Genomic DNA, 17,501 nt, shown 5'->3' with positions numbered 1-17,501 from the left:
TCTATCTATCTATCTGTTTGTTTGTCTATCTATCTATCTATATGTTTGTCTATCTATCTATCTATCTATCTATCTATCTATCTATCTATCTATCTATCTATCTATATATATCTGTCTGTCTATCTTTCTATCTATTGTTTGAGTCCTTTAACAGATGGATGCTCGTGTTTGCAAAGTGTGAAAAGACTTAAAGGGGAAATGATCAACAAAAACAACGAGGATGATAAAAACATTTTCGGCTCTGAAAAACTTCCTGCTGAGGACAGTGGCCCCCACATAAAAACACACTGGAGAGAGATCCAATCAAATCACTGCAAGCGTTTGACAGGCTCGACTACTGGCCAATAGGACACGTGTAAACATGCTAGTGGGGGCGGGACTTAAAGTATCCCTGTATCGTCCACTCCGGGAGCTTTGTTGTTCTTACGGGACAGAAAGACGCAGAAAATGGTCTTTAATTCGCCGTGATCGGTTCGTCTTAAGTGGGAATAACGTTCCACCGGGTCTTCTTTAATCTGAACCGGGTCAAAGCGCGGAGTTGAAACCGATGTCACGCGGAGAAAAGATGCGCATTTGTGGGACGGAGGCAGCTTAGCAGTGAGGTAGCATTAGCATTAGCTTCCTCCCCCCCCGCACCGGAGAGAGGGTGTCCAGGTTGGAGCGGAAGAGGAGAAACCCACCGGGATGCCTCACGCAAGTTGGGAGAAACTGTATTTCACGGCCCCGCCCGGACTCTCGGGGCTTTAAACACAAAGTATGTGCTGGTGTCGCTGATATCGAACTACAGCGAGTGTTCAGTGGCGGTTCTGTGACCGTAAACGTGCCACTTTAGCGAGTTAGCCACGTAGCCTCCAGCAGCAAGACGTTTAAAATGGCGGAGGGTTGGCCCGTTCCTTCGGCCCTTGTCTTCATGCTGCTCGGTTTGGCTGCCCGGGCCCTCGGGGCTTGTCCGGCTCCTTGTTCGTGTTCCGCGGGGCCAGACGGGTCCCGGGTTCTGGACTGCAACAGGAAGAGGCTGTCTGCGGCTCCTCTGGACCCAGACGATGGGATAACACAAGTGTAAGTTAGCTAGCACTGAGTCCACTGCACTGATTTGTTGCCCCACCATGGCTGCAGCGTTACACACCAACAAACACCGTTACATGTTAATATTGGCCGCTGCGCTCTATAAGATGTCATCTTGTTTAAATTATAATTCTTCAGTTTTCTTGGTAATCTTGTTTTTGTCATTCAGGATGATTCAAACTCACTTAACCAGTCACAGTGAAACAAGCTAAATTATAAGTGACATGTGAACCCAATGCTCTTTACACTCAGCTTATTAAGTTCAACTAAATCAGTCAATACAGCTGCAGTGATTATTTGGTGAACAAAAGTTTTAATATTCCGTTTTATTACACGCATGTTGAGTCGAGGTTATGGTCATTTAACAATGTGCAGTTTGTGTTGTTGTTATTTATAATACTTTAATTCCAGTATTTTTTTATTATTATGATTGATGATCAAATTCAAAACCACTCAAAAGCTAACTTATAACTGGGATATCAACATTATAGCTTTTGCTCTCAGGTGTCAGTTTATTACGTTCACCTAGCTCAACTGAACCAGTCAATACAGCTGCAGTAAGTCTTTGGATAGTTTAATATTCAGTTTTATTACACATATGTTGAGTCATGCTAATAGTCTCTTTAATGTGTAGTTTGTGTTGCTGTTATTACTTTTATTCCACTTTTTTGTCTACACTTATCAATAATAGAAGCATAACTTCATCAGTACAGCTCAATAGCAACGTCACAGACTCCTTCATGACATGAAGTCTAATAATGAGCATTACTAGTTTATGATTTTGATGATCGTAGCATTTGTTTTGGAAAACACAGGATTCATTTGAGTGAATAATGGTATAAACATACAATGGAAATGTAACATCTAGTCCTCTAATTCTCAATAATGTAGGATGTTATGGTCAAGTACATCAAAGTTAAAATAGTTGTATTAGTTGATATCAATTATTATCACAATAAATATCTCATTGTTATTTAAGTTTAAAGGATTATTGCTTCTGAATGAATGTTGTAGTCTTCTTTATGGGCAGAGACAGACAAGCACTAGATAAATGCTGAAATATTTTATAAATCTGAGGATGATCAGTCATGTGTCATACCTGCTCACTGTACTCGCACAGTGCGGAAGCTCTGTATCTGTATAAATTGCTCTTTTGTTACATTGCTATAAATGAAAACAGATTTACAATAATTGCTGATATTGTTTTATTGTCCAGCCCCAGTATAAAGCCACAGCTTGATGTCCCTTTTCTGTTGATTGTCATTTCAGCACCATGAATCACAACGAGCTGACTGCACTTCCATTTCTTGGAGATGTTTCCTCAAACATCACCTCGCTGTCGTTGTAAGTACACGCTCCCCTTCTGGGTTTCTTGTTTCTCACAAGTCAAACAAATCTCGAAAATAAACTGAAGATTTCTTTATATAGAATATTCCCCCACTTATGTTAAACACACACACTGTTGATGTCTGGAAATTCTGTTTTGTGTTTACTTTTATGAATAAACATTTATCATTTGGTACAAAAATGACATAAAACACTGGCTCTCAAGCTTTAGAAGTCTTTTTATGTGTCTTATATAAATTTACTGGTACAAAACACTGGTTTTGTTTTTTGTCAGAATACAAAAGATGCCTGTTTTTCATCCCCTTGATTTGAGTAAACCATCAACATGGCTTGCCATAGTAATCAGTAGCATTCTGATTTTGAAGACTAATACCTTTTTTTTAAAAATTCAGAGTCCACAATCGGATCTCAGAACTGTCGATGCATCAGTTGCAGCCCTACATTTCTTTGGAGACGCTGGACCTTACATCCAACTCCATCTCTGAGCTCAGAGTTGGATCCTTCCCCTACATGCAGCTGAAATATCTGTGAGTACTCATTGCTCATCTTCAGTTTTAAGTTTTCAACTAGGTTAGAATCAATTTATCAAATCCTATTTAATTTCCAAGACACTTACTAGTAACTAAAGGTGTATGAATGAAGAATGGGCTCTGGATAAAACAACAGTATGATGATTCAGCATGTATGACTGAAGTAGAGCCCATATAAAGCAAAGCAGCACTGCAGAGACCATTCATTGTGGTCGATGCTAAATAGGCCACAGCACTAAAGACACCTTGTTTTGGTTAGTTTGCTGTCGATAAGGAAGCATCTTATTGTAGACAAACAGACTTTTGTGGATATTCACACATACACTAGATGTAAACAAAGTAAACATTGTGTTCCTGACTGATTTAGGATCTTACATTTCTGCTCTTTTAGGAATTTGAGTAATAACAAGATCAGTGTCCTCGAGCCTGGTTGCTTTGAAAACATCTCCAGCTCCCTGCTGGTGCTGAAGCTGAACAGGAACAGATTAGCTCTGCTGCCATCCAAAGTCTTCAGACTTCCTCAACTTCAGTTCCTGTAAGTATTGTACGATTTTGTTTATAATGCCAAACTAAAATCTGTGGTGAAAAGCCAAGAATTAAGCTGTTGATAGTTGGCAGACATATCTGTGGGTTTTAAATCCGTTTTTAACAGTTCCTTCCGTTTCTTGAAAATAAAAATGCAAACTCGTAGGGAAATGAAGCGTAACAAGATCAAGATAGTGGACAGCCTCACATTCAAAGGGATGGACTCACTGAAGTCACTGAAGATGCAGAGGAATGGCATCACTAAGCTCATGGATGGAGCCTTTTTTGGACTTAACAACATTGAAGAACTGTAAGTACAATGCTAAAGACTTCCCTTTCGAAATGACTTTAAACATTGTGTTCAGCTCCTTGTTTATTAATTTATTTAATTGGGACAATGCATGTTAATAAACATGAGTATAAAATAAACTATTCAAACATGCTGGATTGAAGCAAGGATGCATCTGTAGTCTCTACTTAACATAAAACAAAAACACTACTGGTAACAATATACAAAAACAAATAAAATACACAAGAAGAAATGCCAAATATATTATGGAGCACACTGACTTGTGGAACAGTAAATTGTAAAACCTGTTTTAAAATGGCCAGAAACAGATATAAGGGCAAACATAGCTGGGGCTGGGTGTGGAAAAAGAGAAATACAATCTGGATTTATCCTTAAAAAATAAACAAAATTATCTCATAACAATTATTCCGTTAATGTGATTATGTTTTTCCCATTTGTGTTTCAGCGAACTGGAGCACAACAACCTAACCGAGGTCAACAAAGGTTGGCTGTATGGCCTACGCATGCTGCGTATCCTGCGGGTCAGCCAAAATGCAGTCAGCATCATCCGACCAGATGCCTGGGAATTCTGCCAAAAGCTTGAGGAACTGTAAGTGTGTTTGCTTCACAGCTAAAATCCTTATATAGCTAAGAGACTCCACTTTCTTTCATTGGCCCAGGGCTCTGAGATTCATTCTGTATGCTCAGAGGAGTTACTGTTATTCCGCTGAAGTACTGAGCCGTATCTGGAACTGATTCACCGTTGTCTCCCTTTACAATGGTTTTAGTAAAAATGTCATTATGCAGCATCGTTTTTGAATATGACAACTGAAGGGAAGGCTTGAACTAATCCGTATCTTTGGTTGTTAATTTTTTTTGCAGAGACTTGTCCTTTAATCATTTGACTCGACTAGAGGAGACAGCTTTCGTTGGATTAAGTTTCTTGGAGAGCCTGAACCTGGGAGAGAACTCCATCAGCCATTTGGGAGAGGGAGTGTTCAGTGGTCTGTCAAGTCTGCGTACCCTGTGAGTTCTCTGCCTTTTAAAAATATCTCCTATTTTATCTTAGAAGTGTAATGAAGCTTACTATTCAAAATATAACCAAGTCCTGACATGTTCTTGGATCTGTGCATTCTCGTGAAGGCTGGGGACAAAAGTAGGTCTGCTTGATTCACCCTTCAGGTCTAGGTCTTGTCCTGTCTTGAATATGTTTTGTAAGTAATCCTAAGTAGTTTAGAGAAATAACAGTAGAAATTGCGAGTGATTTCTTTAGTCTTCATCCTCAGATATAATCTTTGTTGAGTTCTAATTCTGTCTGTCTTTGTTTGCCTGTTTAGTCTGAGATCAAACCACCCAATGTGTAACTTCATAGTATCCTGTTCTCTTGGTTAGCCTCTAACTCTGTCCTGCTATTCAATGTGAAATCTTTACAAGACAGCTCTATTATTGGTAACTGGAAACCATTTTTACATTAATGACAACGTTACCATGCGCATACTGTGGGGAGACCTTCAAATGGATAGGAAAGTGGTCTCTGACGTTTGAATCCCACTGTATAGAATATGTGAGATGCAGTGAGTCTGTGTCATCCGTATAAAACACGTAAAGAGGGTTGCTGTGGTGTCACCAGGCTTGAGAGCAGACAGGTCTCTACACTCAAGCTGAGGCAGAGGCCAAAAGATGAAGGTTTGTAAATCCTTTGACAGTGTGGGAAGGGCAAGACTTTTTCATGTTTCATCAAGCAGCTATGAAATTATGTCAACAGCAGCTTTCTTTAAAAGACAGTGTGAACTTATTCACTACAGGCTATTTTTCTTTACCTGATCCATTTTGTCTGTACTAGCTAGTTCGCTCTTGGTAGTGATGGTTATCTTAGAGGAATAAAGCTATAAAACAAATCAATGCAATCGACTAGGCTTCATAAAAGCTGATTAAGATGTCAAAAATACTGAATACTGAAAAATCATCCTCACCTGCTGTCTAACCGCATTTAGTAAATGTTTACCTGTACCCGTGAATTATATTTTCCACTCATTACACAATGTTTTTGCAGGTTTCCCTACCCAATGCCAGACTCTGAACTCAAACACCACAACAAAACTTTCAAAATTCCGTGGAGCAATCTTTTATTCATGATCAGTATGTGCCAGGTGTAAGTTGAGAACTGTTGAATCTTAAGCCTCTGAGCTGAAACCAGAAAGGAGTCATGTTTTGGAGGTTGCCCATCCTCTGAGCTTTCATAGGATGGGTTCTTTCAGAGGTGGCTGGGCATGAGGAAAGAGAAACAAAAGAGCCTGTGACCCATCCTGTAAACACAAGGTTTCCAGTAGACCCGTGAACTGTAGCAGTGCTAAACAGAGCCAATTAATTCCTCCTCATCTGAGCAGCAGGGGCAGCCAACTGTGACACTCTGTGGAAGCATGGGTGTCTCAAATTGTTAGTCTCCTGACTGAGAATCACCGCCACTGACAACCACAGCGGAGGGGGGAGAGTCTCTGTGGTGTTGGCAGTAAAAAAGCTTAAGATGTTCAGTCTGTGTCGAGTGTTTGATATCAAATATCTCTTTGTTTTCCAGAGATATCCGCAATAATGAAATCTCGTGGGCCATCGAAGACTCCATTGGTGTATTTAATGGAATGAAGAAGCTGAACACACTGTGAGGAAAAACTGATTGTGCAGATAAATATATAGATATGAATGAATAGATTTCATTTCAAACATCAATGCATGGTTGTGAAATATAATTCATTTATAGAGATAAAACAGGTGCATCTTAAAGTATACGTCATTGTTCTAGATATAGATTTTCTGGTGTTTATTTTTTTATCGATAAAATTAAAATTATTCTCAAAGATATGCTTGTACTCTCTATTATAGATATTATTTACTGTTTTGTTTTTCCTCAAGTTTACTCTGACTTGTATAAAAAGCTGGTCACATGTCCAGATTTAGCCATAACAATCGCTGCTGATACACTGGTTTCACTGTGCCATGAAATATTACCCAGGAGCATCAAATGAAATATTTTCCTCTTCCAGAATCCTACAGCGGAACAAAATCAAATCAATCACCAAGAAAGCCTTTGAGGGCCTGGAGGAGCTGGAGCACCTGTGAGTTAAAGCACTGCACCATCCTTTTTCTCCTCACGGCCACACAGGATCTGTTGTTGTTGGATGATTAAAGATAGCAGAAGGCTTTTATTACCAATGTGCTGTTGTTGCCTCATGCTTGTGAAATGGGACGCCAGTCTGATCAAATCACATTGTAGGTGTGTCTAATCCATATTTTTGTCCCCCTCTGCAGGGACCTGAGCAAGAATGGCATCATGTCGATACACCCAGAGGCGTTGTCCCATATGAAGCTCAAAGTGTTGTGAGTAGATTCCAAATTAAGCACATTTGGAAGCCAATCAACTCATTAATCAGTGTTGTTAAACTAAAAGAAATTATAACGATGAAGTAATGGTGAATTGTCATGACTAGCATTTAAAATTGACATTATATTGTTATAATAGGAAAATCTCAACCACTGAAATGTGAGAAGTTGTTGTTCTACTGTAGCTTCACTGATGAATAAGTAAAAGGGCAGAGTAACTTTGCTTCCTTAGCTGTTAACACCAAGTTTTTGTCATGTTTGTTGTCTTAGCAAAATCCACACATTTATTAGCTGTGATGGATCGGCAGATATTTCTGAAGCACCCTTCGGGTAGTAGCATCTGCTTTGTTGGAACAGCTGTCTCTCCTGCCTGTTTGAAAAGATGGTGGAAATGTTAAGTCTCTTGACTTTTAAAGTTTTTAATCAGCCTGTCTTAGGAGTGTCTCTCAAGCAGCGACTAACGAAATGCACCAGCAGCTGTCAAACCCAGAATAAGTCTCATGACAGCAGTCATATCCTCATGTGATTAATTAGTCTGCTGCTTTAATAGACTATGGCGAGTGGATAAATTTGCTTTGACAGAGAACTAAGCCAGAGGAGCATAATGGCGTCACCCATGTAATTGAAGTGTATTTTAGGACAAAGTGTGTTAAAACGGCCTCCTGGAAGTGCTCTAGCAATTAATTTAGATTTCGATCATGGAAACTATGTGTTGATTGTTGTAGGGTGGTCACATTTTTCAAAAATCAAGTTAGTAAGAATATTACGTGTCTTTATTTCAAAAGTGTTTGAATGCCCCCAAACTTCCGTGTCATAATTGTCCGCTCAGGACAGGTTTACTTGCTAGAGTCCTTCATTTTGCTTCGTATTATAAGTTGTAAGAAAACACAGCTTGATCTTAATACATAGAGTAGATAACAGTCCTTTTTAATCAAGGTGAATTGAATCCTAATTTTAAGGATGTAAATGCAAATTTGCTTTTAGACATTAAACCACAAATCCCTTTATGGAATTTTCTCAAACAAATCCCAGAAACTTCACATTTATATTAATTTGTTCAGTGTTTTATCTGTACTCTACTTTGATGATCCAAACTAATCTTACCATCACTCATCTCATGTTTTCTCAGTGTCCTGAACACAAGCAGCTTGTTGTGTGATTGCCACATGCAGTGGTTGGGGCCCTGGCTCACAGACAATCCATTCCAGCAGTCTGTCTCTGCTATCTGTGCTCATCCAGCCAGTCTGCTTGGTCGCAGCGTCCTGACCATCAGCCCAGAAGAGTTTGTTTGTGGTGAGTCCCAGTCTGATATTTTTTGTTCGCTCCAAGTCTGATCCAGTTTCAAAGGTTTCATAAACTTCTGCATAGATTCTGACTGACTGCAGTTTTCTCATTCTTGTATTTGTGTACTTCATGTTGAACACCAACATCTGACATTTTTACAAGAGGTCTGCTCTAAAAATATAGATTTTCTGACTTGAAGAGAAAAGCTGACAGAGTGTCACACTCTCTGTTATGTCCGTGCCCCTCCACAGATGATTTCCCCAAACCTCACATAACAACTCACCCAGAGACGTCGGTGGCGCTGCGGGGGAACAATGTGACTTTGAGCTGCGTCGCCTCCAGCAGCAGTGATTTACCGATGACCACAGCTTGGCGGAAGGATGGGGAGGTGCTGTATGATGCAGAAGTGCAAAACTACGCCCGATTCCAGGAGGGAGAGCTCATCTACACCACTATGCTCCACCTCCTTAATGTCAACTTTACTGATGAGGGACGCTACCAGTGTGTGGTCTCAAATCACTTTGGCTCCAACTACTCCGACAGGGCCAAGCTTACCGTCAATGGTGAGTCTCTCTTCAGAAGAAAGTTACTGATGACTGTCAGCGCCAGTGATAAGTGTTTCTCTTGTTCTTCACCCTGTCTAAGCTTTAGGGTGGTGTTATTGCCAGTATAGTATACCTTCCATCTGTGCTTAGAGGACAATGCTGTGACTTTCAGAGAATTTAAGATAGCAGATCCACAGCCATTGTTTGATCTGACATCAATATGTCTCTACTTCTCTTTTCCCCTCTCTCAGAGCTACCATCTTTTCTTAAGACTCCCATGGACCTGACAATCAGGACAGGGACAATGGCCAGGCTGGAGTGCGCTGCCGAAGGTCATCCATCACCCCAGATTGCTTGGCAGAAAGATGGAGGAACGGACTTTCCTGCAGCTCAAGAGCGAAGAATGCATGTGATGCCGGATGATGACATCTTCTTTATTGCTAACGTGAAGACAGAAGACATGGGAGTTTACAGCTGCACGGCTCAGAATGCAGCTGGCAGCCTGTCGGCAAACGCCACTCTCACCGTCTTGGGTGAGTCACCTAACTAATAAGCAGAGCCTGTTACAGATGTTTACCACTGGGTCATTTCAGCTGAGTCACTCTGCTCAAATTGGCTTGTTTATTTCTGTCATCATTACGTTCTCTCATTTATATTTACCCCACAACAGTTTTGACTAATGACAATATAAATACAAAACCTTGTTATGCCATAACCATGGAAAATATTTAGATATGGAGTGGTGAAACAGTTATGTAAAATGTATATAATCACATTCCTTAATGAATGTGCTTCTGAAGTTTGAATTCAGCTACAAACTGGTGTATAAACAAGTTTGTTATTGTAAAATATATATTAAAAATAATAAAAATGACCTCACACCTCTGTCCAGACAGTCTGACACAAATACAGCTGGGATAATCCTTATGAAATCAAAAATCAATAAACCTGTTCTCCTCCAGAAACTCCATCCTTCATGCGGCCGCTGGAAGACAGGACCGTGGCTCGTGGTGAAACTGCCGTGCTTCAGTGTATAGCTGGAGGCAGCCCTGCCCCTCGTCTCAACTGGACCAAAGATGACGGACCCCTGGTACTGACTGAGCGCCACTTCTTTGCCGCCGCCAACCAGCTACTCATTATTGTAGACGCCGGTCCTGCTGATGCTGGGAAATACACCTGCATCATGTCAAATACTCTGGGAACAGAGCGCGGCCACATCTACCTCAGTGTCTCTCCGTCGCCGAACTGCGATACGGGTGCAGGGTACGACCAGGACGGCTGGACCACAGTGGGCATTGTGGTGATCGTGGTGGTGTGCTGTGTGGTTGGAACCTCGCTGGTCTGGGTCATCGTGATCTATCACATGCGCAGAAAGAGCGAGGACTACAGTATCACAAATACAGGTCAGCAATTTAGACATATAACCATTACGATATAAAATAAATGCGTTTTATCTAAAGAACGCTGTTTGGAAACATGAAATGTGTCTTTGATGTGAGACTACAGTTTTTCTCTCTCGATGGCTTGGAACACAATATGCTTCTGTCTGTTCCAGATGAAATGAATTTGCCGGCAGACATCCCCAGCTACTTGTCCTCTCAGGGTACTCTGTCAGAGCCTCAGGAAGGATACAGTAACTCTGAAGCTGGCAGCCACCAACAACTGATGCCTCCTCTCTCCAATGGATACGTCCATAAAGGGACAGATGGTGGGTAATACTGCATTTAGATGGTTGGGCAATTTCATAATATTAGACGTGTTTGGTTTATCACCTTAATATGACAACATATATTACTGCAAGATCTAAAACATGTTCTGTGTGCAGCATATAAGAAACCAATTGGTTCTCTAAAACTTACTCTAATTGCAGATTTGCCATTTAGTAAGAGAGAACACTTCTCTTTAATATTTGTATGAAGATTTTTCCCGTTGGGTTATGTCAATGTTTTGATCACAAAAAGTTAAAACCCTTTGATATTACAACGATTACACAATTATTGCGTGGTTACAAGAAATGAAATGCTCAGTGATACACCGCCTCATCGCCTGCCTTTCATGCCAATCCATTCTGAAAAATACATTTCAACCGTCTTTTAATTATGCTCAGTTTTTCTGATGTGACGTTCACGATTAATTTCAGATGGTTCCTCGCTCATTAGATTCTTGTGTCTGCTATTGTGTTTGGGATCAAATCCCTGCTGGAATGAGACACTGACTAATTATCACAATTGTCTCAGGTGTGTGTTATGGAGACACGAGCAGTGAGGTGGAAACAGAGGGGAATGGCGTGCTGCACTGCAGGGTCGGCTCTCTGTTCACTGGCCGCAGCAGTTTCCACCCTGGGGATCCCCGTGAGGGACTAGCTGGAGTCCCCACAGGTTAGTGTCAACTACACACAAGTGATGATGTAATTTTTATTCCTCAGCGTTGGCAGCAGCCATGAGCAGAAGCATTATGTGCTGGGTTTTTCACTTTGTCCATTCATTTTGTATAAACATCTTATTTATATACACGAAATGCAGCTCAAAGTGCTGTACTGGGCATAATAAATCATATAATAGTACAAATATTGTCTTAAAGGCTGAAAGGAGCACAGTAATGAACCATTTAGAAAGATAATCCTGTTTTTCACCAGATCCCAGTGTAACACTCTTGATTATTTTTTCATGTGATTAGTTTGTGTTTCAATATATTTTTGTCGTGAGTAAATTAAGGCAAATATGTGCAAACTGCAAACCGCTGCAAACTATAGCACGCAAGGATCTTCAAGATTTACCTCAGACAGAATGACAGGTTGTCCCCCTGCATCCTCAGATGAGATGCTGACATCTCAGACCTCAACTATCCCACCATTATCCTAAACATTTCCATAACCAGGGCCAACAGCTTCTGTGTGACACGACGTAACTACTAGAAACCTCTTCCTTTTTGTTCGGTGATGAAGAGTAGGTCTTCATCACTCTCTGAAGAATGAGCTGTCGCAATTAAACCTTTTATTGAAATTTGTATTGCAACTGTTATGAAACGTTTTGATGTGAAATATTCTCAGTGTTATCTGTCAGGCCCCTGGTGTGTAAATGCCATTAAATAATGATTCAATTACTTTTAATGAAACTCTTAACAATGTTTTGAAAACTGAAATTGTTTTTAGTCCTTAAACAAATTAATACTCTGCGTTGTTCTTATAATAACTTTTGGTGATGAGTTCATTAATTTAAGTGTACTTGAGAGGCCATTTCCCAGCCACTATCAATCACGCTGATTAAACCTTCTAATGGTGCCGCAGTATTGAAAACAAACAAACTTACTGTTTGTTGCCACGTTTATCGACAGGTGGTTCAGGTCAGCTGGTCATCTGCTCCGACTGCTACGACAACGCCAACATCTATTCCCGCACACGGGAGTACTGTCCGTACGCCTATCTGGGAGAGGACGACCCGCTGGACAAAACTCTACCAGGCCTGAAGGAGAACTTCATTGAACACGGCCAGCATGTGAACACAGCCCTGGAGAGCCTCATTAACAGCCAGGACACGTCCGTCTTCCTCACCTCACATGACAAAAGATTGAGCATTCACACTCCCCCGGAGCACTACGCTAATGGTGAGACCTGGAAACAGAAATTCCTGTTTTACTTTTCTTGAGCAAGAGGTTGAATATTTAGTGTAAGATAATGAATTTATACCATCAGGCAAAATATTGGGAAAAGAAAAGCAGTTGGTGTAAATAAATAAATGACCCTCAAAAGCAGAAGGGGACATATTCTAATTGCTAATTAAGGCAACCAACAACAAAGGCATTAAGTTACAATAAATTAAAGCTAAATCAGAAAATCCTCATATTTTACAAACTGGGATCAAATAATTTTCAGCAGTTTTGCTTCATAAATTTCCTAAACAATAAATTGGTGATTAAAAATCGGTGTCCATGCTAATTCTCAGCTGATCGATTAATAAATCACTTTATCCATTCTGCTTTTTAAAGAGGTTTTTGGTTGAGAATCAGTCAGTGCATGTAAAGTGTTACCCTCTAAGATTTGTTTCTCATCTTTGCAGATTCCCTCAGTAGGTCATTTTGGGGAGAAGGGGAAGATCTGTCCTCAAAATCTCGTCCCGGAGCGTCCCAGCACCCAGTGACTTTTCACAGGACGCCTCCTCTGGCGTCCACTGCAGAAGGGGCAGAGGAACACAGCGAGGCAGAGGTGGACTACTTCCCCAGCCAATGCACACAGGACCACAGAAGTGCCTCTAATAGGACTAACCCTCAGGAGCACCCTGCTCCCACATAGGTCCTTACAGTCCATGTTCTGCCTCTGACTCCTTGTTGCTGCACCCCTCCCCCCTCCTTTCCACCCACTACCTCCAAAGAGACTCCTCACATTCTGCCAAAGATGCTCTCTTGTATGTTTACATTCCCCTTTCACTCAAGAGGACACGCTAACGTTCTCCGCTGCGGAATGACTGCTGTGTCAGGCTGGAGAAATGGGCCGGTTATTAAAGTGACCTCCTCGACACCTCCACCTCTGCAGGGCCTTTGTTTCCCACGTCCTCCGCCACTCCTCTTTTTCTCTTCACAGAGAAAGCTATGAATGTATGCTTTAAAGAGCCATGTTGGATGGGATTGTCCCTGCTGCTGCTGCTGCTGCTGAGGGGCTGAAATTCTTTGTTTCATCATTCCTGGTACTGACACCTGTTGGAACAACCCACATGACTGAAGTAGAAATTACAAACTTCCCAACTCGGGGAGAAAGGGGGTTTAAATGGGGGACAATTGTAGCTCCCTCACCAGCAGATTGTGGTGGTTGATACAGGGAAGAACCTCAAACTCATATGTCCCACATTCCCACAGCTTTTCTGACTGTAAACTATGCTATCTAGTATCCTGTTATGCAAATTCCAGAGACAGTTGAACACCAAAATGTGGTGTATATTATGAATATATATGAATATATCCTATATCATCTTTATCTGATCTTGTTTTTGTCCTGTGTCAAACACAATCGTTGTTTCCTTCTCTTAATATCTTCAGAATGACGAGCAGTTTGGGGAGAAAGCGTTCAATTCCTTTTGCACATGTGACAATCAGTTTGCTGGCTATTTTTTCTCATGGTTGTCTTTTCGATGGCCGTTTTTTAAACAAGGATTCTCAGTAACCTCAACCAAGTGACATTATGGTTTGTATACTGGATGCACTGAATTGTTTTTCCTTCTTCTCATGTCTTACAGGCACTTAATGTAACCGAGGTAAACTTTTACATGAAATACATGCAGTTAGCCTGGAATCTAGACCAATCGGCGAGCGTCTGTTCGTTGCTCTTGCAAATGGGTCTTCCTCACAACCCCGTCTGCTCAGACAGATATCCTCTGACCTGCTGCCGATGTGGAGAGGTCCTTAATATCCATGATCACGACCGTGATAAACAGAACTGGACATCTCTAAAACAAAAACAAATAAAAACCTGCACTTAGGCTACATCCATACGTGACCGTTTGAGAACTGCAGGTGATGCGTCTGCCGTCCACACTACTCCAGATGCATTTGTGAACATAAACATTCAACTCAATGTATCTAGAGGTTCCAGACCCATTTGTAAATTGCAAATCGTTGAGATAATGTCAGGCTAGTAAGCCGTGTTAAACTGAGGATTTGTCGTCGCCATTATTTTTCACAAACTTCATGATCCTTTCTCAGAAATTGATTAAGCCTTAGTTTTCACTTGGGACTGTGAAAAATGAGAATGTATTGTATGATTTTATATATGTATGTATGTGTACATAAGGCTAGTTATCTTCCATGGCCTATTAGTCCATTTGCAGAGAGGTTTGAGACGTAAGCTGCAGTAACTGTAATAACAAAGACTTTTCTTCTATCCAGATGTTTTTCAATGTCATAACACATTTTCTTCTGAAGTTGGTTTTATTTTCTCAACTGATGCTCTTCCAGTTAAATTATCAAACAGCCTTCAGATTTAGCAATACCTTTTCCTAATGTCAACCTTTGCTTTGAGGATGTGAAAAAAGAAAATGCCTTTACCGTAAAAGAATGTGGACGTGTTTCGACAAGTTTTATCTCTGGTTCTCCTCAAAACTCCTCTTTACTATTGCAGCTCTGGTGAAGCTCAGATCTGATTGTCTTTGTTTGTGACTGGCCTTGAAAACTTAACTGTATGTACTTTTACATTTGTACATTTAGTTTAGAGTTTGCAGTTTATTAGGTACATCTAGATATACATGATTCACTTTAATCCAACAGTCCTGCAGTAAATGGATGTTATGTCTGACAACCTGTATTTTTTTTTTTTAGTAATTATTTCCATTTGTTGATGATCATGACTGCTACATTCTTTTCTATTTTTGACCAAGGAGAGATTTGCCATTCTCATTTTCTGCCTCTATTAAATGGTACGCTGACGGCTCTATCTTCCCGACACAGGGCGCCACCCAGCGCCACAGACGTGTCTTAGTTTCAGACCGACATGTTTGTCGTTTTCATCTTCCAGCACCCAGATTGTTTTCATGGCAAATGCCCCCGTCTGAAAACATGTAGGCGTGTTGGTCTTCCGCCAAGGTGCAAGCACACCTGGCTTCTAAAGGGAATGGGATATAGTACTCTGATGGGTTTATTGCATGTTCCGCCTAAAGAGACTAAGTACAACCCTTTTTTTAACTATCAAACTTGCAAAAGAGGATTTGGATCTGCCCTAAATGCACTGGATTCTTGTTCTCTATCAATAGCTACTCAAAATTGACTCCATGTATTTGTAAAGCAGCAGAAGGTTTCATCACACTTTCTGCTTCTCTCTGGTTTGTGCAGACATGAATTTCATGTCATTCTTGCTAACTTGACACTTTGCCTCAATCATCCCATGCCTTTTTCTTCAAATGCCAGAAAAGAATGATCTTTCCTGACTTTCCTGAGTTCCTTTTGTACTGAACACACTCTTTGTTTCTGTAGAAGCAGATATCTGATGTTTCTTTGTTTTCTGGCTTATACCTCTGGTCATTTCCATGCCCCTTGAAAAATGAAAATAGAAACTTGCAATGACACGTCACCATAATGGAGTTACACGTCCTGGGGGGGTAATACATCGATTCAGTATTTATTATTTTCTGCCAACCCAGCGTAACACAATGTGCATTTGTAATGTTTTACTCTCTGAAACGTCCTTAATGACTTTATACCAAAGTTTAGCAGTAACTGCTCTGGCAATATCCAATGCTGCTTTTTTGTATTGTTGAAGTTTGTCATTTTGTTTCGTATTTTTGAACCTTATTTACCTGTACATTCTGTAAAGCATGTCTAAAGAGACTTTTTGTTACATAGCCATTACTCCAACATTAAACATGAATTCTGATAAATCGGTTTGAATCTTGATTGTCTGTCCCAACATGTGTCTTAGGTGGAAATAGGATTCTTTTCAATATAGACTGAGATGTTTGTTTAGTCTCCCTGTCAGTAAAAATAGTTTCTGAAGCTGGAACAGGCAAATGTTTGACGTTTCTTGGTTGAAAAATGTCCAAACTGTTGGATTGTTTTGCCACAACAGTCGGTTTCCTGTCAGTGGATGAATGTAGTGATTGTTTCTGGTGTCTGTTGGTGTTTGACCTTACAGATCGTCTGAGGGCAGAAAGAAAAATTAGAGAAAATGTTCTTGCAGGATTTGATTTTGGTTGTATGTGACTCCAGACAAAAGGCTCTAAACCACAAAATGATTTCTGTGCAAAGCATGGAACTATTTACAAGTCCAAGCCAGCTGTAATCTGGATTTAGTCTTATGAAGCCAACACAAAGCCGGCTAATATCAGCCTTAAAAACTGTTAGTCCATCAACACTCTTGACGTGAGGAAATGGAACTAATTTTCCTGCCTCTGTTGCAGCGGCAGGTCCAGACACGTCGTTTGATTTCAACCTAATGGTGAAGCCTCCAAAAGTAAAAACACTTAAAAATTACTTAAACAGAAAATGTGTGTGTTACAAGTTTGTTTAAATTAAAGTTAACAAGTTATGTTTGCAAAATTGATAACTATACTAACCATTGAAAGAATTGTCAGAGGTCAGGGTCTTTGCTTTTTAGTAACTCACATCACTAGAAAAGTAGACTTCTCCACCTTCAGTATAAATAATGTATCTTTGTAGCTGGTAGAGCTGCATGTGCTTTTATTTTGAAAATATAAATGAGTTCATTCTATAAATCAGTTTAATGAATCACATCATGATGAACGAGCTCTGTCAGGTTTAGTAGAAGTTTTTGAGTCTCGTGATAAGAGCTGCATCTGTAATTCATTAAAAAACAAACCTATCTCTATCTATAATCTTGTGGAAATATAATATGTTGTTATGGCCGAGCGTGACGGCAAACATGTATTGAATCACAATTTTTGGACTTTTTTGTGCCTGTCCAACCCTCCACTGTCTGCCTCCAACTCAAGTGCACCCCTGACTCGTCATAAACACACTCCAGTGGACAACAAGTGGCACTTAAGTTGTGAGAGCCGCTCTGGAGTAAAACACCGTCAGAGATTACATGGAAGCTGGAAAACA

General features: G+C 40.4%; 1 protein-coding gene across 1 annotated transcript; it reads left to right on the top strand.

The window, feature by feature from the left end:
- The first annotated feature begins 202 nt into the window (after positions 1–202).
- Positions 203–16,321, top strand: lrig2 (leucine-rich repeats and immunoglobulin-like domains 2). Its single transcript, XM_020096721.2, has 18 exons — positions 203–1,059; positions 2,335–2,409; positions 2,805–2,939; positions 3,334–3,477; positions 3,634–3,777; positions 4,223–4,366; positions 4,639–4,782; positions 6,332–6,412; positions 6,795–6,866; positions 7,060–7,128; positions 8,261–8,424; positions 8,667–8,978; positions 9,212–9,493; positions 9,923–10,363; positions 10,516–10,668; positions 11,198–11,338; positions 12,294–12,563; positions 13,016–16,321. Exons 1-18 carry the CDS (start codon positions 872–874, stop codon positions 13,246–13,248), a joined length of 3,192 nt encoding a protein of 1,063 aa, XP_019952280.2. The 5' UTR covers positions 203–871; the 3' UTR covers positions 13,249–16,321.
- Positions 16,322–17,501: the final 1,180 nt, after the last annotated feature.

The sequence above is a fragment of the Paralichthys olivaceus genome, chromosome 2 (genome assembly GCF_024713975.1).
Source record: "Paralichthys olivaceus isolate ysfri-2021 chromosome 2, ASM2471397v2, whole genome shotgun sequence".
NCBI classification, from domain to species: Eukaryota; Metazoa; Chordata; class Actinopteri; order Pleuronectiformes; family Paralichthyidae; genus Paralichthys; species Paralichthys olivaceus.
Note: the sequence above shows the minus strand (reverse complement) of the source record. Positions and strands in the feature narration are given on the sequence as shown.